The sequence below is a fragment of the Mugil cephalus genome, chromosome 11 (genome assembly GCF_022458985.1).
Source record: "Mugil cephalus isolate CIBA_MC_2020 chromosome 11, CIBA_Mcephalus_1.1, whole genome shotgun sequence".
Lineage (NCBI taxonomy): Eukaryota > Metazoa > Chordata > Actinopteri > Mugiliformes > Mugilidae > Mugil > Mugil cephalus.
The window spans coordinates 22,602,804-22,623,912 of NC_061780.1; the positions used below are offsets into that span (position 1 = coordinate 22,602,804).

The following is a 21,109-nucleotide window of genomic DNA, read 5'->3' on the forward strand; positions in this document are numbered from 1 at the left end:
GAAAATCCACCTAAATACGTTTTCAGTGATTGGATTCATTTCATTCTAAAGGACATAGGTCATATTTCTCATTTTATATTTGTATGAAATATCTGCAAGAAACTCTACAAGTTTCTTTAGTATTTTTTTTTTTTTTTGGATATACCCTGACCTGGATGGCTGAGAACCTTATTCACAAAAGAGGACACGTTATACTTTTGTTTCAGATAATGAGGTAAAGACATGTCGTCCCTGAATCTCCGTCTTTCATACTGCTCTAAAATCATCTTCTTCCACGTTTGCAACAAGCTAATGTTGAACAAGATGGGCCTTAACATCTGTGACATCACCCGCTTTAATTTTCGGGTTTTGACTGTGGGATGTTTCAACTTCTCGAACATATTTGGACAAGATGTTCCAATACGGACTCATTGAAAGCAACGTCCTGAAGATGAGCCTCGTTTACCGGACAAGACAAGAGCAGCATCTCCCAGAAACACTCGTCTATGCAGAGGACAAGCAGTACGTCCCTGCAACTTCTCAGTTCTATAAAGAGAAGGGCACCAGAGCAGCGATATGTTAAAACTCGGTATCGGCCAGTTCGAGTTCTAATCCGATACTGGATGATCAAAATTTCCTCTCCTGGAGGAAATATTATAAACGCTTTTCTCATCCTACTTGTATTCTCCTAGGCCACGTGTGCACCAACAAGGTTGTCGAAGTTCATGTAGCGAGGAAATGTTACCTTGGCTTTGAAGAAGAATTTAAAAAGTTGAACTCCCCACCAGTAATTTAGACCTGAAGAAGCTACACGGGTGAAACGTCTTCAAGAAAACCCCAAGTTGCCTTTGCTTTAGCTTCGTTTTTGGGGATACCATGATCTGGATAACTGTGAACGTTGGCAGACAGACAAAGAAATATTGCACAAACTACATTTTATAATTTAAGCAACAGGACTGAAAATATTCCGCGATAAAAAATAAAAAAAAATGGTGCAGGATGTTGTCAATTGTCAATTTAGTTCCAGTGGAATGAGAGTAAAGCAACTTTCCCTCCAAACTGACATCACTAGCCAATCAGAAGTAAGGTGGGCGTGTGTCATGGGAAACTGGGTTGAGATCCAGCTGCAGCTGCATTCAAGTCAACTTGGGAAAAATTGAACTCCGATTTATCAAACTTGGAAATTTCTGCTTCCAAATTAAAAGTAAATAGCTGCACATATTTTAATGTTCAGCAAACGGTGACAGTATTTTTTCTACTCTGAGTTAACCTGTAACGTAAACGCTATGATGTCGGAAGTGTGAAACTTCCTAGTTGCAATACAGATTTTCTGAGTTTTCGTGAACGCATCATCCAGTCCATATTAAACTGTTTAAATTTTTAATCGAACAATTCCTCAAATTAACTAGCTTGACTGATATATTCAACGATTTACTTATTCATTTAAATAAAAAGTTTACAGAGGATTAGATCAAAACTACACATATATAAACCTGAACATTACTCCCCCACAAAAAAAGAGAAGCAGTGGTTACATATTATTATCATGAGTCACAATTTATCATATTAAGAAAGAAACTGTTTTCCTGTTACTGTTATTTTTTCTATTTTCTTTCAAATTTATTATGCGTATTTGTTTTTTATGTTTTTTTGTATATAATAAATAAACACTGTAAAATATTGTAGTAGCTCTGATGCACAAACAACTGAAGTATTTTTTTTTGTTCAACTTTACACTTTTTATTTTTTCTTCTTGCATGAAAGCAGACTTAATAGTGTTAATTTAATAATCCGAATGTGTTGTACTTTGTCGTTTGCCGATTCATCCCTGAGACGAGTGTGTAAAGTGCTGCTGCTCCGTCTCCACAGGTGCTGACTGATATGACCATACTCCAGCGGAGGATCCCCCCTAGTTTCAGAGACCCTGCCAGCGCCCCATTGAGGAAACTCTCTGTTGACCTCATCAAAACTTACAAGCACATCAATGAGGTAGGACACATGGGACGGTCCACACCGTCCACACCGTCCACACTCGCGCCACCGTCCCGGGTTCACTTATTTACATTGTGACGACTTCATGACGCAACCGGGTCAACGGGCTGTAACCGGAAACAAAGCAGCGAGTGCACGTTTCCACTTCATCAGGGACACAAGTCACTAAATCTTAGCTGTTAAATAAAGGGTGTTTAGTTAAGACAGGGGCGTCAAACATACGGCCCCGGGGTCTAATCTGACCCGTGATTTTGAAAAGACTTCAAGTGGAATTTGAGACCCAGGACTAAACAGCAGATGGCAGCAATGTGTCAAACTTTCACTTATTTTTCTTAAGGTGGGGTAGAATTTATGGGTTATTATGGGCCTGAACTCAGATAATTTGACAAATTATTTAGCATTTGTTGTACCTTTGCATTGTAATTTGTGTTTTAATTGAATCCAGTTTATCAGATTCTCTTGAATCCGTTTACAGATTGAATCCTTATCTGATTAAGTGCCCGGTCGTAACCCTTCATGTATGTAGTGTCATTATTTATTTATTTATTTATTTATTCGTTCCACCTACAGGTGTACTATACTAAGAAGAAGCGGCGGGCCCAGCAGGTCCCTCCTGAGGACAGCAGCACGAAGAAGGAGAGAAAAGTCTATAACGATGGTTACGATGACGACAACTACGACTACATTGTCAAAAATGGAGAGAAGTGGCTGGACCGCTATGAGATAGACTCATTGATCGGAAAGGGCTCCTTCGGACAGGTCAGGCCCACACAGAACTAACAATTAATAAACGCATCAATAAACGACATTACATATGTATGCATCTTCCTTTTTCTGTTAAAGCGTAATTTAAAAAACAAAACAAAAGCTTCACCTTATTTTCTTTACCCCGTTTTAAATTAAAACGATGCATTTGCTCATTTTAAAGTTTAGACAGAACAAATGTTAAACAGTTTATGAGAAAACTACTGTTTATAATTCCGATTTATATTTATCAATAGTATTGTTTTTAAATGTTATTTTTATTCTATTAAGTAATAATTTAATTGATAAACATATTTGTTTAACATTTGTTAGTACATTTCCTTTTTAATAATATTAATTACTTTATTGTTTTATTTGTCAGGGGAAATGCACATTAATAAATAATAAATTGTAGGTACAATAAGTCATAAATGAGCCAGAATTAGCCAAGAGGCTAGTTTTCCTCGTGATTTCAGATTTTAAAAGGCAACTGGAGACATCGAATACAGTGCATTAACAAAAGAAATAGCATATATGTGAGACAATGCACATATGTTTTGTAACTATTATTATTATTTAGTTATAACAGTTATAACTATCACTACGATCACTCTTATCATAATTAGCTTTGTAATAATGTAATTGTTAATTCCACCGCTTATGTTGCCATATAATACAAACACACATTTTGTCTCCACTTGTTCATATCACATTATCTCATTTCACAATTAAAAAAAAATACTTCCTTAGTCTGTAAAAATTGTCTTTCTACCATATTTAGCTCTGTTTGTTTTATTCTGGATCTAAACGTTATAGCTGCTGTGAACATTTCCATCTTATAATCAGTACATGTTTAGTGAAAACGTTTAAGTCGTGGTAATAACTTGGTCCTGACGTCTGTTCTCAGGTGGTGAAGGCCTACGACCACCACGAGCAGGAGTGGGTCGCCATTAAGATCATTAAGAACAAAAAGGCATTTTTAAACCAGGCACAGATTGAACTACGCCTGCTGGAGCTCATGAACAAACATGACACTGAGATGAAATATTACATAGGTAAGACACACACACACACAAACAAACACACACACAACCGTCACACGTGTCTCTGCTGCTTTCTTTAAATCTCGTTCCTTAACCTCTCTTCTTGTCTCCCCCCCCTGTCTCCGTCTCCGTCTCCGTCTCCGTCCAGTCCACCTGAAGCGTCACTTTATGTTTAGGAACCATCTCTGTTTGGTGTTTGAGTTGTTGAGCTACAACCTGTACGATCTGCTGAGGAACACCAACTTCAGAGGAGTCTCCCTCAACCTCACCAGGAAATTTGCACAGCAGCTCTGTACAGGTGAGTGTCCCCCCTCCTCCTCCCCCCTCCTCCTCCCCCCTTTACCTTTACACCCAGTATAAACCGAGCTCTAACGGTTCCTAGTATTTGCAGATCTCAGATGTTGTTCCTGGTATATGCTGCAGACACCAGTTCTAATTTTTCCCTCCCAGCACCTCAGGGACCCCTGTTGCCTTCCACATCCTTTCTAGTTCCTCTCTCAGCTCGTGGTATTTCTGGAGCTTCTCATGTTCCCTCCTTCCTTCGTGTTGTTCTCTCTCTATCACGGGAGTCCGTCCCGTCTTTGCCCGAACCTGTAGGGTCGCTCCTACTCGGTGCAAATACTTTATCAGTGTGTTTCTCCGCATGAAAATTAAAGTGTTGTTGTTTTTGTTTTGTTTTTTTACAGCATTATTATTCCTGGCAACTCCAGAGCTGTCAATCATCCACTGCGACCTGAAACCAGAGAACATCTTGCTATGTAACCCCAAGAGATCTGCCATCAAAATAGTTGACTTTGGATCCTCCTGTCAGCTTGGACAGAGGGTGAGCACACACACATATATACATATACACACATATATGAGCTAATTGTCCAGAAGTCTTAAGTCTTAATTTAAACTAAGTGCGCTGTAGATTCTCTTCTGCACATGTGACGTACGGTTAAATGTAACAAACATAATCTCATCTCCTCAGATCTACCAGTACATCCAGAGCAGGTTCTACCGCTCTCCTGAGGTTCTGCTGGGGATGCCATATGACCTGGCTATCGACATGTGGTCTCTGGGATGCATCCTAGTGGAGATGCACACGGGAGAGCCCCTCTTCAGCGGCTCCAATGAGGTAAACATTGGACAATTGCACAACATTATGACCGCCGACGGGAGAAGCATCTTGTAATAATACAACGTTCACTAGATCCTAACTGAACAAGCATCTGTGGGATGATCCACAGAGAATGACTCCACTAACAACATCCTGTTGCATGTCCATGGAGGCACAGACGAGGCCATAGCCAATATTAGGAAGGTGGTCATAATGTTATGCCTGTACATCGGTGTATACGGCTTTGAATCCAGAATTCCTTTCATTTGCAACACGAACCTAATGAACTGTGACACCGTGGTTCGGTTTGTCTCCTCCAGCCTGTTGCATTCACTTCTTGGAGCAACATTCATTATATAATTGACCACAGTCGTGTAGTGTTGCCAATTTAATCCTCATGTTTGTCTCTGCTGTTTTTGTGTGTGTGTGTGTGTGTGTGTAGGTTGACCAGATGAATAAGATTGTGGAGGTTCTGGGGGTTCCACCCAGCCACATGCTGGATGCAGCTCCTAAAGCCAGGAAGTATTTTGACAAGCTGTCAGACGGTCTATGGACAGTGAAGAAGAACAAGGATGTCAAGAAGGTAAATTTCAGTTTTTGTTTTTATTAAACGTTTTCCTTTAAACTTGATTGGGACAAACCTAATCCCTAAATATTAGGTAATTGTGCCCCTATTCAACTGTACAAAGTGTCAGTAAACATGGCAGCTTTAGCTAATGGAGCTAATTTCCAGCTGTAGTCCGAGGCCGGGTGATAAAGAGCATCTTAAAAGTGAAATACAATAGAAGATATTATCATTATAGATTAAAAAGTGTAAAAAGCAACAATAAAAAAGCAGCAGCAATTTACACAAACAATGCAGGTAAAGCAAGGATGTGTTTACGGAAATGATTCTGTAACTGAATTTGTATTAATTTGTGTATTTTTATTTATTTATTTATTTTTTGTAGGAGTACAAGCCCCCAGCCACACGGCGTCTTCATGAGATTTTGGGTGTAGAGACTGGGGGCCCCGGGGGCAGGAGGGCAGGAGAGCCAGGACATGCCCCCTGTGATTACCTGAAATTTAAAGGTAAACCACGACTTTTTGAGTTAAACCAATCGGATTCATTGTGACATTGAGTCAGATAATGAGGTTATTATAAGGAGAGTGTGACGTGAAAGTGCCTCTTTAGTCACATGGAGGTGGTCAATAGTGCCACCTACTTGAGGTGAGACGCAACTACAAAAATAATGCTCAGACCGGAGCCTTGTCTCTCTCTCTTTCTCTCTGTGTGACGTCCTCGTCGTCCTCATGGTGGCGCTCGCCCCCCCCCCTTCCAGACCTGATCCTACGCATGCTGGACTACGACCCGAAGAGCCGCATCACGCCATTCTACGCCCTGCAGCACAACTTCTTTAAGAAGACGACAGATGAAGGAACCAACACCAGTTCATCTACATCCACCTCTCCTGCAATGGACCACTCCCATTCAACCTCCACTACTAGCTCTGTTTCTAGCTCTGGTAAAGTAGACGAAGCCTGTGGAATTTATAAAGTCACTATTCCTTTAAAAAGTAAAAACAGCTTCTTTAGACTTTTAAAATTATTAATTTATCCGATTGATGTGCATGAAAGTGAATGCACATCACAGGGAGCTGCGATTGGTCCGCTTGGTTCGTAGCGTGTTTCTGCTTTAGTGTTTCCAGCTGCTTCTCCGTCTCGGCAAATTTTCAAATTTCAAATCGTTTTGGGTCAATAAAGAATCGGAAAGTTTAACTGAGGAGGTTTGGGATATGCAGATGTTTTTTTTTTTTTGAATGGAGTGAATTTTTGAAGTGGAAAGTGAAGCAGGAAGTAGAAACAAACAAAAAAAAAAAGACACAGCGCCATCTAGTGTTTGGGGGGCGTTGTTACAGAGCGAGCGAAGTATAAATGACTCACACTGGCGTAGACTTAGTGCTGAGATTACTGCGTCTGGGTCCTGCAGTAATTTAAAAGAGCCTGAAGATGATTCATTTCTTTATTTCTTTATTGGGACGACACATATTAATGAACATAGTCATGTAAATGTAAAGTTATCCTCCTGAGACCTGACCTTTTGTTTGGTATGCATTTTTAATTTCCCTTTAATGTGGGATTCATAGGATATAAGAAGTACAAAAAATATATGTCCTCATATGTGGACACGGGGATTATTTCAGTGTATGTTACAGTAAAGTCACCAGTGTGTAACAAATTATAAAACTATTTCTTTTAATACAGAACATGGCTGCGCTAAGAAAGAATAGCAAACACTGAAGTCCTCAGATTTGTACCTACTAATTAGTTATGAATGAAGCAGAATAAGAAGCTGCCACAAACTTAAATGTCCCCATATGAGGACGCCGGGTCTCAAGAGGTTAACATGAAACAAGAAATGTATAGAAATTAGTATCAACAACAACAAGAGAGAGAAAAATAGAAACATACATTAGATACAGAATTATTTAATATTTCATATACATTTTATTCTAGACATTTATTTTTTTTACTCAACAGTTTGTTTCCATAAAATATGTCAATTCATTGTCAGGTAGCGTGATTATTTTTATTTTTGTCTTCCAGGTGGCTCAAGTGGTTCTTCCAATGATAACCGCAACTACCGCTACAGTAACCGCTACTACAACTCAGCTGTTACACATTCAGACTATGAGATGACCAGCCCTCAGGTAAACACCGACACCGACGCATCGAGCTTTACAAACATCCTGGTTCTGGATTAAATCTCATCCGGTCTGCAAACAAAAACCAACGGGGAACCGAACCGACCGTTCACGTCATCGTCCAGTGATGAAAAACGCTAACGCCCCAAATATTCATTATATTTATTAAACTTTATTAAGGGGTAGGATTAAATAAATAAGGCTTCTTCCTACTTCTTTTCAAACATGTTAGATAAATAATGTTCAAATGTTTCATTCATAATTCAAAAGAGAAAATAACTATTCTCTGGAAAACTCAGTCTGCTTTGTAGAAAGTCTGAGTTAGGATATAAATACATAAAATCTCAATAAATGTTGGGATTTAATAATAAATTGAAAATCGTTTCGCCCTTAATTACAATAACATTTTACAGCCGGTTTTCACCCGGAGATAAATCTGACCTCAATAAGACTTCGTCTTAACAACAAACTGTGTTACTGATTTTCTTTAAAGTAAATAAATAAATAAGTAAAAACACTGAATAAAGTGATGTAAGTTTAACTAAGAGTTCAGGTTAACAAACCAGCGACGTGGAAGAGCATCGAGCATCCAACGATTTCTCCTATTGTCTTATTTTGGAACTTGTCTCTGGTGCAGAGTGAACCAGAGGTGTCAAACATCTGGCCTATGGGATTAATCTTTGCACAATATGGATAGAAGTCTTTAACTGCATCGTGTTAATTGAAGTAACTGCTACACCCAGTTTTTCCACTAGTTCCCGGGACAAACCAGCAGATGGCAGCAATTTGCCAAAAATACATTTTCTTTTTTTTTTCTTAAACTATTTGAGATTGTTTTGCAAAATGATATTTATCATGCCAGTCTTTTTGCAAAATAATAATAATAATAATAATAAATGCATGATCTTTATCTATTTTGAAACATTTCAAAGACAAGAGCCAAGAAGTTTCTATCACAAAAGTCAGAATCACTCTGAGTGACACACAGTTAAAAATAAGAATTTGTTGGATTCGCCTGATTTTTATTTTTTGTTTTGTTTTGTTTTGAACAAATATGTTGGTTGAATCCTGTATCTCAGTGTTTTTCTGTTCTGACGGTATCACGGTATGAACGGTAAGAATTAAATGTTGTCAAGAGGAAATGAAGAAACATATTTATTCTTTTTTTAAACATATTTAAACAGCCACGTCTGTGATGTCAGTAGCAGAGCGACCGATTACCGTAATAACTGTAGTCCGAGCGCAACAATTTTTTAATTTTTTCCTCATTCATTATAAGCTAAAATTCACACTCGTCCCACCTCACCCTTTGATTATCTCCCCCACACTCTCCCCCCCTCCCCAGGCTCCCTCCCAGCAGCAGATGAGGATGTGGCCAGGCAGTGATGGTGGAGGTGGGGGTCAGGACCCAGCATACACCCAGTTGCTGCTCCACAAGCCTGCTGCCTCCCAACCACACCAGCGCCACTTCTTGGACCCACCCCATCACCCCCACCCAACTTACTCACACCACGGGAACGGTGGTCGCGGCCTGAGGCAGGCGGGACAGACGGGCATCGGCGGAGGTGGGGGGGGGGGGCAGCAGGAATCCTCACCCCAGATGAGTGACAGCATGGATGTGGGTGTGTCCCTAGGACTGCACCACTTGGGGGCGGTGTCTTCCATGGAGGCCTCTCAGTTTGGCTCTGCATCTCTGCCCCTCGCTCTGCCACTTGGACTGTCTGCCTTCCGGACTCGGACAGCCCCCAGCGCCCCAGGGCAACAAGCCCCACCCCCTGAGGACTACTACCCCGCCTCCAACAACAATAACCCCGCTGCGGGGGGCAGAGGGAGGCCAGACTCAGACGAGGGGCCGGCCAATTCTTGATAAAACCTGAAACATGCCCTAAAGCCATACAATTTTAACTGCAACTACAACAACTACACACACACATACACAGACACAGACACAGACACACACACATACACAGACACACACAGACAAGAGTCCAGAGACAAAGAGGTGAACTTTGTGCTCAAGTCGACGGTTCGTACTGCATGAGAGGAGGAGGAGGAGGAGGAAGGAGGAGGATACTGCGAAGAAGAAGAAAAAAAAAAAAAACTCGCCATTTATCCATTTAGTTTGTTGTCCTCGTTGCGACTGTAATTGGAATGATTGTGACGAGATTGTTTTTATTAACATTATTGTTGATTAATTCTATTTTATTTTTTCTCGGGGTTATTTTTATTTTTATTTTTATTTTTATTTTATTTTATTATATTTTTTTTTTCTTTTTGAGGAATTTGCGTGTGTGTTCTGTTTGGTTGTCGTTTTTTTTTTTTTTTTTTTTTTAAAGTCTGGAGAGGAGGAGGAGGAGGAGGAGGAGGAGGATGAAGAGGAAAGAGAGAGAAGACATTTTTTTTTTTTTTTTATTTAATTTAATTTTTTTTATTATTATTATTATTATTATTATCACGTTTCATTTTACTCCCGTGCAGTGGCAGTAAGTGGAAGGAGAGCACATGTTCATGTTCACACTGGGTGGTTTTGTTGTTACGACATTTCATATTTAAAGCAGTCTTACACAGACACACACACACACACACACACACACACACACACACATATATATATATTTATGATATATATATATATATATATGCAATTACACATACTGTAAGTGTACGTGTGTGTAATTGCACACTAGTCTTTGTGAGGACTGGGGTTCGACTTCCCGGTGATTTGGGGTCGTGGACGGTTCAGATTATGGTGACGGGTCCAGAGGTGGGACGTCCTCACAAAGACGGTGACGTAGACGTGTGCGTGACGCTGGTTTGGAAAAAAAGGGAGGAAACGCCGACATATACAGTATATATGTGTGATTCAGGACTCCATGGATTCTCTCTCCTGTCTCCTGTTAAGTTTACTTTTTATTTTGTTTTGTTTTTTGTTTATTTTTTTGTTTTTTTTTTTAAATTTGTTTGACTTTTGCGTCCTCCTCTCTGTCGCTCTCCTCCCGGCGCCGGCAGTTATGGAGCAAGAAAACGAGATGGAGGGAGAAGAAAGTGACAGGACACTGATGCCTTGCTGACTCTCTTAGTTGTTTTCCTACCACCCTCCCTCCCCTCCTCCCTCCTCCTCCTCCTCCCCACCTTCACCCCATCAACCTCCCCTCCCTCCTCCCCCCTTGCTCTCTTCTTCCTCTCCTTCTCCTCTTGTGCTTCTCCTCCAGACGGCTCCTCCTCTCTGTGCTGCTAATCACCATGACAACTGGTCCGGATTGCTGCTAAAGATTCAACAGAGATCAATAAAGAAATAGAAAAAACAGAAATTTAAAAAACAAACAAAAAAAAAAAACCTTTAAAAAAAAAAAAAAAAAAAAACTTTTTAACTCTTCTGCTTAAGAAAAAGGATAACGTAAGAACCACTGCATCTCAATGTATTTATTACTATTTAACAAAAAAGAAAACCACACAAAAAAAAAAACAAAAAAAAAAAACAAACAAACTGAAAGTAACCCTTTTTTCTGCTCTTCTTTGTTTGGTTGCCTTCTTTCTGCAGGTGAACTCTGATTGGCTATTGTAACAGTGACAGTAACTGGTGTCATGGGAATGCCACCGGTTGTGGGGTCTGGGTGGAAAAGGGGGGAAAGGGTTGGGGCAAAAATAAAGTTGGATATATAATAAGAATAAAGAGTATACTTTTGCACACCAAAGTCAAACAAAAAACAGATCTCCGCTTTTCTTCCGACTAATTTGATCCGTGATGTCGTGGCTTTTTGAGGAGGAGGAGGCTCATCTCATCCCCCGGGGGGGGGGGGGGGGGGGGGGGAAACTGCTTCTTGGCGTCTGTAGGGTTACCGTCGGTTACGTAATAATAAATAAAGAAATAAATAAATAAATAAATGCAGCTCTCACGTGCGAAGGAGGAGGATGAATCGTGATGAATGTGGAGGAACTCGAGTCACAGCTTCCTATAAATTGCATTTCTGCCATTTCCCAAATCAAAATGCAGAATAATGCTTTTATTTTCTGCATCGATCCTGCTACATGATGAACTGTCTGGGCTCCACTGAACATGTGCAATAACTGGGAAGAAGAAGAAGAAGAAGAAGGCGACGAATCTTCTCGGTAAAGATTATAAAAAGACCTCACGTAGGTGTGTTAGTCACAGTATCGAGGAGGTGGCTCGTTGTGGATCGTGACAAATCGTCCTCTACATCAGATCCAGACACAGAGACTTTCTTTGTTTTACACTTTTCGAGTGATACTGTGGTTTTAAAATTCACACATGCAGAAGGTCGTCGACGGATTTCAGGCCCATCCAGCTTCTACATGTGTTCTATAGCCCAGCGCTGTTTATAAATATGCATTATTATTTTTATTTTGCATTCAGTATTAAGCTATTTAAATAACACACAGGTTCAAATATTCTTTTTTTTATTTTATTCTTATTTGAAACGTGCAATAGTAGAGTGCTGGTAATGTCTTCTACCTCCATTTATTCCTTTACTAGAATATGTTGCATTCATGTTAATGTGCATTTAAAGACATTTAAACTTGTGGGGGCTGCAGTAGCTCCGCGGACCCCCCCTGTTGCAGACCTGTGCCCTAATGTGTGACTTGTTATTATGCAGTTGCTTTATTCCTGCTGCAGTGTTACTACGTCAGAGTTGCATCGTACAGGTGATGTGTAATGCGTAACGTCTGGAAATCCACTGAAGACGACGGTGGTGGAGGATCTGGGGATGATTTCTGTGCTGAAGAACACAACATACAGCTTCAAAGTGTGTGCAGCCCCCAGAATATTCTTTCATTTCTGCCTAAAAATGACCTGAAAGTGCAACAAAGACAAAGAGAATCCAATCCAACAAATGAAACTGAAGTATTATTTTTTTAACGTTGTTTATTTGGGGAAATTGAACCAATATTACACATCTGGACTAGTTCATTTCCAGGTGGAGTCTGTTTCACAGAGTCCGTCTCCAAACGGACCTCAGAAAATGAGGTTTTGTCGATCACCAGGCTGGAAAATGTCACAAAACCGTCTCTAAAGAGTTTGAAATACACAAATCTACAGGTTGTGAACAAATTGTGAACTCCTAGATAATGTGTGCCTCTTCCCTCGATTACATGTGAGGGGCAGATATGAACTTGTGGTCTCTATCCATCTTTTAAGAAAAAAAAAAGTGCAATTTGTGCACGTTGCTGCCCCCTGCTGTTTACTTGTGGTTCTCAGTGTTGCGTTACATCCGCAAATTTGACAACTGGACAATTTAGGAAGAGGTCCAAGATTTTATTGAAAAATGATTATTACATGTAATTTTCACACTTTGCAAATCCATTCAAATTTATTTGATTAGTTTGACATTACTCAATTAAAACATCGTTGTCCACATCCCATCTAGTGGGGGAAAAAAAGAAAAAACAAACAAAAATTCACAGATTAGATCAGATATTTTATTAATCACATGGGATATTTGGTGTTTTTTATATATATATTGTAATTAAAGCAGGACACTACAGGCAAATAGGATATATTTTTTAACTAATAGATATCGCCATGAAACTTCTCCAGTTGATTATTTACATAAATACAGTTTTCTGTGAATTTATAGTTAAACGTGGAAATGAGGAGACTTAAATATGCGCTAATTTGCATACATTTCCAGAACAGAAATCTGAATAATGGCTAAAAAAAAATTCTTGTTTCATTTTGTTGGGATTTTTTTTTACCACGTTTTTCATGATAATAGTATTTATATATAATGTTGTGTAGAAAAAACGAACAAACCAAAAAAACAGTATTATCCATTATTACAGTGTTATTCCATCACATTTTCTGACCAGACCAGGTAGGACACGATAACACTGGAGAATGAGGACAAACCTCATCATAGGTGAGTAAGGGACACTAGTTATGAGAGTTTATGAAGGGTAACAACCACAGATGTTCCTGTTTATACCCTAAATCCTCCACCAGTCCTTTAAAACTGGAAGAAGCTACTTGGATTGAACATCTTCAAGAAACTACAGAACCAGTGGTTTTTCTGAAGTTGTGTCTTTCCGGCTTTTGAGCTTTTTGTTTTAAATTGACTTGAGAATACAAGTAAGATGAGAAAACCTCTGAATCTCAAGGGGAGGACATTATGTTTATTTAATATCAGATTGGAAGATACTCAATATCAACGCTCAGGCATCAGGCTTGAAAACTGAAAATAAATATATAGATCAGCAGAACATTAAAAAAAAAATCCATTTGAGTCATTCAGGAAAAAAATGTCCACGTCCAAAAAAATGCTATTTAATTATTATTTATTTTTTGATATATATAAAAACAACAGTGACTTTAAGTTATCAAACTAGCATTTAAGGGTTAAAATCCACAAAATTATGGTTTTTGTGGTAGTTTGTAAAGTCCTGAAGTGGTTTATGCAGAAAATATGAATTACATTTATATAAAGATATAATTATATATATAAAATATACCATTATAATCACACATTTATTAAATATTCAGATTTTATAGCAGTTTTTTTTAGACGTAGACATTTTCTCTGTTAACGGCTCAACAGCTTGTTGCCTAACAACGCAACATCCAATCAGAGAAGAGCAGTCCGTCCCTCTAACTTGTCCGACGGAGCCGTGAACCGGAACCTCTGGCTCTTTCTTGTGTTACTCCACGGAACTCCTTCAATGTACACCGCGATGGCTAAAGTGAAAACACACGTGCCGCAGCTTGGTGAGTTTTGTTTACATCATATAACGTGAAAGACGCGATAACGAGTTTTTGTCCTTGATGGTTTTTCTTCGCTACGCTCCTTTGCTGTGCTCTGTGCTAAACGTTAAGATGCTAATGCTGCAGTTAGCTGAGCTTTTCCCTCTGAGAGCGTAGCATCGGTGGCTAGCATGCTAAGCAGATCATCAACTCTAACTGAAAGGGGGCAAAACATAAAGGAAAACATGTATAGTTCAAGCGTGTTATGCAGATAGATAGATGATTTGTCCCGAGGGAAAGTCGGTGTCCAATAGCTGCATCACACAGAAACAAATATGGAATAATATTATAGACATAGACTTGGATAGTCTTTAACACAAGATATTACTTTATTAATCCCCATTGGGGAAATTTACACAAGGGAAATTACTTGTTCATGGTAGCTTAGTTGCACATAAAAGAAATGTTTTAAGAACTGCAAGTACAAAGAACGATACAATAAGATTAAAATAAAATATAAAAGTGTTGTTGAGTAAAGTAAAACAGAGAATAGTGTAAGTAAAAAATATCCAGAATTGTCATTATGACCTGGTTGTTCAGACTGTTGCATGGCAACAGTGGCATAGATCATGTTTCATGCTGTTTCCTTGTCCGCTGAGGGAGGGATGTAAACTCCAACATTCAGGAGCATGTCTCCATCAACCCGTCAGATGCACTGTGGTCCGGTGAAGTCTGGATGCTGCCGTGTCTCTGCAAAAACCCAAACACTGCTCACAGCCACTGTCTCTGGGCCCCAACATCTTTCTTGATAAAGACCTCACATCCCCCATGAGGACAGATGGCAGCGCCGGCTTGAGCCTCCTTCTTCACTCTTTCCCTGCAGCACGGCGTCTCTGAAGTTTCAAAAACCACGGCGATTAGTTTTTGGCGCAGAAAAACAAGGACAAGTCAGGAAAAAAATAACCAATAATATACTAAGACAAACCTAAAAAGTTAACTTAACCTCTCGTTGACGGCGCTGGACTTGTTTTATATCCTGAGTCTATGTTAGGAGACCAGTCCAGTTTGGTGTCCTCCAGCTGTAGACCCAGGAACTTTTAGGTCCTTCTGTCTCTGTGGGTACAGTCAACAGAGGTTCCCACCACAGGCACTGAAATCCATAACCAACACTAACCATAACCTCCTTTTCTTTAATTCAAAGCAAGTTGTCGTCATCTTTCTGATTTAAAAAATGAACTGCTGTGTTTGTGTCTGTGTCATTCGTCCTCTCATCACATGCAGGCAACAACTCTTCAGTTCAACAGTGTTTCTGGACTTTTTTATCTTTTTTTCCTCAGCCACATTAATCCCATGACTTTAGTAAGAAACTCTTTTATGAAGTTGCTGCCTGATGTTGTGCCTTTTGCTTAACTTTCTGCTCTCATTCAGCACCAGTGTAGGTTAGGTTAGAGATGTGCGATATGGGCCACAAAGTTTATCACCATAAAATTTAGTCATTCTAGTGATAAAGATAAAAATATTATAAATCCAATCCATGTTTTTGACTCAGCCTGTCACTACATTCTGTCTTGAGAGCTCAAAGATGATATAATACTGACCAGTTATAGTCAAATAAGCTGCTTAACTACAGGTTTAAGTAGGACGTTGTGGAAAAAACTGTAGCGACTAATCAAACAAGTCTAATCCAGGGACATTTTCAGCTCTGAGATTACAGTTTAATTTATTTCATCTTATTTTGACATATTTATTCATATTTAAACATATTTAAACTACTATGTCTGTAATGTGAAGAGCTACCGTAATAATTTTAATTGTAGTCTGCACACAACATTTTTTTTCTCATTTATAAAAAGCTAAATCTGTGTTTATCATAGAGCTGGGCGGTATAACAAAAAGTGTATATCACGGTATTTTCTACTGGTTCAGAGGAATTAATGCAGTAGATTGACTAAGGATGGAGTATTTTACTGTGATGATGAGTAAATATTGTAGAATAATCCCACACTAGTAGTAAAACAGGTTTGCATGGCCCCGTGTTAGCACTGACTGCCGATGTGGAAATCTGGGGACATTTACAGCTGAGACAAAAAAATAAATAATTAAATGTTATCAAGATGAAATGAAGAAACAGAGACAGTTACAGTTTAATTTATTCTGATTTATTTATTCATATTTAAACATATTTAAATTACCATGTCTGTAATGTCAATAGCAGCATAACCAGCTACCGTAATAATTGTAGTCTGTGTGCAACATTTTTTTTTCCTCATTCATAAAAAGCTAAAATTGGGGACATTTTTAACCGGGGGACAGGTCATCCATCAAGTTACGTTTGTCACATTTATCATGGGGATTTATCGCCCATTCCTAGTGTAAGTCTGACGTGTGGTTTCACAGCGTTGTCGTATGTTATACTCTTTCAAACACACTTTCCCTCGTTTTCATTCAACCACCATTGCTCTCTTACATTTCTTTGGTTCTGCCAGTTTTGTGCTAGTGCTGAGATGGAAAAGGTGGCGTATGTGGTGCATGTTGATTATGTGGTGGGGCTGTACTACCTTCCCACCCACCTGTGTGGTGCTTGTGTGCAGAGGTATATGATACGAGGATGTCTCTGGACACATACCTGTGTTTAAAAGAAGAAAAACATATGTCACTATTTCTCTGTGTGACTCAGGTGATGACGCAGTCTCTAAGTCTGAGGACGACAATGACCAGAGTGGTTCGGAAGGAGAGGATCTGGACGAAAGGTTAGATGATGGATCGAGCGACGCGGGAGAAAATGACAGCGGCGGCGAAGAGAGCGACGGGGAGGGCGGAGACGGAAGTGATGAGGAGGGCGGAGACGGAAGTGATGAGCAGGGCGGAGACGGAGGTGATGAGGAGGGAGAGGACGGTAACGCCAACGCCGGATGGGCCGAGGCGATGGCAAAGATCCTGGGGAAGAAAACCCCCGAGAGCAAGAGCACCATCCTGGTGAAGAACAAGGAACTGGTCAAGATCAAGGCCAAAGAAAAACAGGAGCAGATGGAGCGGAAGCAGCAGGTATGAGTCGTCTATACAGGGAGGCTACACCTTCATATATATATACACCAATCAGCCACAAGATTATGACCAGGAGAAGTAAATAACATTGGGACAATTCAATGTCCTGCATACTGAGAAAGAACATCAAAGGATACATGTTGATGACCTGCCATGTTTTTTTAATTGATTTGAGGTTTATTTCAAATCATAGGAAGAAAAAAAAAATATAATATAAACATTGAAACTTAAGATATATAATACATATATATGTCTAGACATGATGCCTGATGCTAATAAATAGAATTGGTTTCATACATTGATTCATGCTGATATACAAAGAGTTAAACTTAACACTAAAATCAGTCCGATATTAAATCAAATCAGGGTATGTGGCTCCTGCCTGAAGAGCTGCATTGCTCTGCATTGTGTCAAACCCCAGTCTACATGTTTCTTTCTTTCCTTAGCATGCCTGTAAGATTTATTTGCGTCTCCACAGGATGACAAGAAGCGTGCGTGGGAGATGATGTTTCGAGAGAAGCCAGACGTGGTGAAAGACCGTGAGACGGAGCGAGCTCTTCAGAGAATAGCTACGAGGTGAAGATGACTTTCCTCCTTTCCTTCTTCTAACCCTCCTACGTCTGTGTTTTCCTCATATTTACTGTCCATATTTAAGCCTCTGCCACTTTCAGCTTCACTCCACTGCATGTCAGAGGACAGTTAACACTTTCTGACAGCTTTAGTTGCTTTGGAAAATTATAATGGATAATAAAAAATACACTTTTGATACTATTGATCCCGGTTAAGAAATAACGGTATTTAAATCAGCAGCACATCTGGACTTTGTACCCAAACATCTGTCTAAACTTTAATTTACAGCACATCCTTCATATTTCTTAAGTAGAAGAAAGTAAAAACTCACCCACAAATCACAGAGATGCCAATTCGTACTGGATTAGTTACAAGAAATAGAGTAATTTGCAGGTAATTAGCAGAGTAATTACAGACAGTTTGCACGTGATCAAGATCACAGACGACCTATGTGATTATTACAGATTACCAGAGGTTTCCGTATCTGAAACTAGTCCTGTGTGAATAGGACTCATGTCGTTTTTCCCTCTGCTCAGGGGAGTGGTGCAGCTTTTCAACGCCGTGAGAAAACACCAGAAAACCGTGGACGACAAGGTGAAGGAAGCCGGGGGCTCGGAGAGGAAGAAGGTCAAGATTCTGTCCTCCGTCTCAAAGAAAGACTTCATAGACGTTCTGAGGAGGACGGAGGGAGGCGGCAGAGTCTCTGTCAAGACTGAGAAGGAAGCTGTGAGTTCACTGAAGCTCTGTTTTACACCTGATTAGCTGTTTTTCACGCTCTTTGTGGCGGTAGAGTGAGTCCAGGACATAGTCAGTGGATCTTTATTTGAAAATAAACGTGTTTGGAGACAGAGACACATGGAGACAGACAGATCCTACTTCACCCAGTAACGTCAGCAGAGAAAATTAAAGACTAAACTAAAATCAAGTAAGAATAAAAATAACAGCATAAATTTAAAGAACTTGAGTGTTAATAAATATGTCTTTTAATACTGAATCGGGAAATGCACCTGACAAAGATGATTGCTCTTGCGTTGTCCAGTGGTTTCTAATCTGGGATAGTATTCCGACACCGTGACGGATCTCCGGCGTGTGGCGTTTGAGCGCGATTAAAAAAAGTTGGATAAAGTTGTTGATGTGGGATATTGTCAGGTCGTGACAGTCAGTTGAGTTCACTAACAGAACGAGAGTAAGCAGCGTTCCCTCTCCAAACTAACATCTCCAGCCAATCAGAAGCAGTGTCAGGGTGGGTCCTGGAAAACTTGGTTGAGCTCCAGCTGCAGCTGTTGCTGCATTCAAGACAACTCGGGGAAAATGAGCTCTGAGTTGTCAGAAATTACTGCTTCCAGAGTAAAAATAAATAGCTGCTGCACGTGTTTTAATGTTCAGCAAACGCTGACAGTATAAAAACTTCTTTTTTCTCCTCCGAGTTAAACTGTAACATGAAAACTATGATATCGGAAGTATGAAATTTCTGAGTTGGATTGTTGAAGTTTTTATGAAGGCATCATCTCAGCCAAGTTCCTTCATTGAAGTCACTGTTTTCAGAGAGATGAAGAAGTTTATGAAGCTGGGAGAATGTGTCCTAACTACGAACAAAGGACTTAAAAATAGTCAAAAAATAGTAATGATGACTAATATTAAATGTTTGGATGTAAATATTACAATTTAGAGTTTAATGTGATCAACAGTTGTTTTTGTATAAATTGAAACTGAATTAAATGAATGATTCCTCAGTTTATTTAGCTTGAAATCCCCCAGAAAAAAGTTAGGGCCCCGCTTCCCTTAGATACAAGTAGGGGGCGCTCCAAGGAAAACAAAAAAAAAACGTCGGGAACCGTTGGTCTAACAGCTCCTCCTCAATCTGTTTGTTCTGGACCTGATGCTCTGCAGGAAGAACAGGGTAAGAAAGTCCATGAGCAGAGTGAGACGTCTGTCATGATGCTGGCAGCTCTCTGCTTTATAAAGCCTCTCAATTCCAGGAAGTAGGAAGGCAGCGTCCCACCCAGCCGATTGTAATATACCGTGTTTAACGGACATCTTTGCGCTTGCAGGCGGGTGACGCGGAGGACAAGTCTGGCTGGAACGTCCTCAGAGACGACTTCATGATGGGAGCCAGCATGAAAGACTGGGACAAAGACAGTGACAAGGAAGAGGCCGATGCTAACGCGGGGGGAGGCCTGGAAGCGAGTGATTCAGACTGACACCTGACTAAACTCAGTCTGCGATGCCTTCAGTGACACTCTGGGTGCGTGGGAAAGAAACCGTGACTGAGCCTTCACATCTGCATCTGGACGTAAACACGCAGTAAAAATAATAAAACTGTTCACACAGACTTAGAAAACATTTTATAGCATCTGATGAGCCGTAGCTAAAGGTTCTGATGTTTTTGGCTGAATCTGTTTTGCAGAGACTTTAAACTCTACGGTAAAGAAATGAACGGAGTTAAATAGAAATGGATTGAAGCCGTGAGCATGGAGCTGCAGGTTCAGCAAAGTTTTCTCCTCTGTTGTAGACAAAATGTTTTTATCTCAGACTGGTGGAGGTCAGTAGTTAAACAAGTCTCATTCGTTGCTTTGATGAACTCACTGTGCAGCACATGTGTCTGGATGTGGACGACAACGTCTTGATGGTTTCATTGTAGTGTGAGTGGAGACGCTACGGTTTAATTTGAAGAGAAAAGGTGCCGTTGTTTTGTACACAGTCCCCTATTTTCAGGGGCTCGTTTGTAATTAAAATAAATTTAAAAAAAGGCATAAGTATGCGAATTAGAAGTTCAGTCCTAATCTGTTCGTTCTGTCAAGAGTCTGTACGTCCTCTGTTGTTGTTGTAGTTTATGGATCTGTTTCATTTTTATTTTAGCTAAATATATTCTGTACAAGCTGTGGAACAAGACAGTGATCCTCCATAGGACACGTCTACGGTTTTTTATTGTCATTTCAACCATAGAGTCGGATGAGCCATAACATTATGACCACTGAAATAAATAACGTCAACCATGTTGTGATAGTGAAATGTTTTTTGTTTTTGTTATTTTCTTTAATAGAGGGAGGAAGAGAGGTAATGGAGGTCAGCTGAGGTAGAAAATTAAATTGGAAAGAAATTAATGACTTTAACAATTTTATGCCTTTGAGGACAACTAAAAAAAACCCATAGGACACAAAAGCCCCCACTGGCAACGTCCTCAGCGGCCACAAGGGAGACCTACACAATATTAGGAAGGTGGTCATAATGTTATGCCTGATCGCTGTATTAC

At 39.8% G+C, this 21,109-nt stretch overlaps 2 protein-coding genes across 4 annotated transcripts in view; both read left to right on the forward strand.

The window, feature by feature from the left end:
* dyrk1b (dual-specificity tyrosine-(Y)-phosphorylation regulated kinase 1B) overlaps positions 1-9,754 on the forward strand; it is a 39,724-nt gene extending 29,970 nt beyond the window's left edge. For all 3 annotated transcript variants that reach the window (XM_047598371.1, XM_047598368.1, XM_047598369.1), the window contains 11 exons: positions 1,849-1,968; positions 2,542-2,730; positions 3,623-3,770; positions 3,907-4,056; positions 4,445-4,581; positions 4,732-4,878; positions 5,303-5,443; positions 5,811-5,931; positions 6,183-6,365; positions 7,447-7,550; positions 8,890-9,754. In XM_047598371.1, coding sequence (XP_047454327.1) covers positions 1,849-1,968; positions 2,542-2,730; positions 3,623-3,770; positions 3,907-4,056; positions 4,445-4,581; positions 4,732-4,878; positions 5,303-5,443; positions 5,811-5,931; positions 6,183-6,365; positions 7,447-7,550; positions 8,890-9,411 — 1,962 coding nt within the window. In that variant the 3' untranslated portion in view covers positions 9,412-9,754. The remainder of the gene's footprint in view (positions 1-1,848; positions 1,969-2,541; positions 2,731-3,622; positions 3,771-3,906; positions 4,057-4,444; positions 4,582-4,731; positions 4,879-5,302; positions 5,444-5,810; positions 5,932-6,182; positions 6,366-7,446; positions 7,551-8,889) is intronic.
* A 4,404-nt stretch (positions 9,755-14,158) lies between these two features.
* Positions 14,159-20,862, forward strand: rrp15 (ribosomal RNA processing 15 homolog). Its single transcript, XM_047599055.1, has 5 exons — positions 14,159-14,265; positions 16,919-17,286; positions 17,765-17,862; positions 18,393-18,582; positions 19,908-20,862. The coding sequence occupies exons 1-5, from the start codon at positions 14,220-14,222 to the stop codon at positions 20,055-20,057; spliced, it is 852 nt and encodes a 283-aa protein (XP_047455011.1). The 5' UTR covers positions 14,159-14,219; the 3' UTR covers positions 20,058-20,862.
* Positions 20,863-21,109: the final 247 nt, after the last annotated feature.

Excerpts from the sequence above, each read along its gene's own strand:
- rrp15 (XM_047599055.1), top strand. The coding sequence starts at position 14,220 with ATGTACACCGCGATGGCTAAAGTGAAAACACACGTGCCGCAGCTTG. Across the intron at positions 14,266-16,918 it reads AACACACGTGCCGCAGCTTG|GTGATGACGCAGTCTCTAAG; the intron begins GTGAGTTTTGTT and ends TGTGTGACTCAG. Across the intron at positions 17,287-17,764 it reads AGATGGAGCGGAAGCAGCAG|GATGACAAGAAGCGTGCGTG; the intron begins GTATGAGTCGTC and ends GCGTCTCCACAG.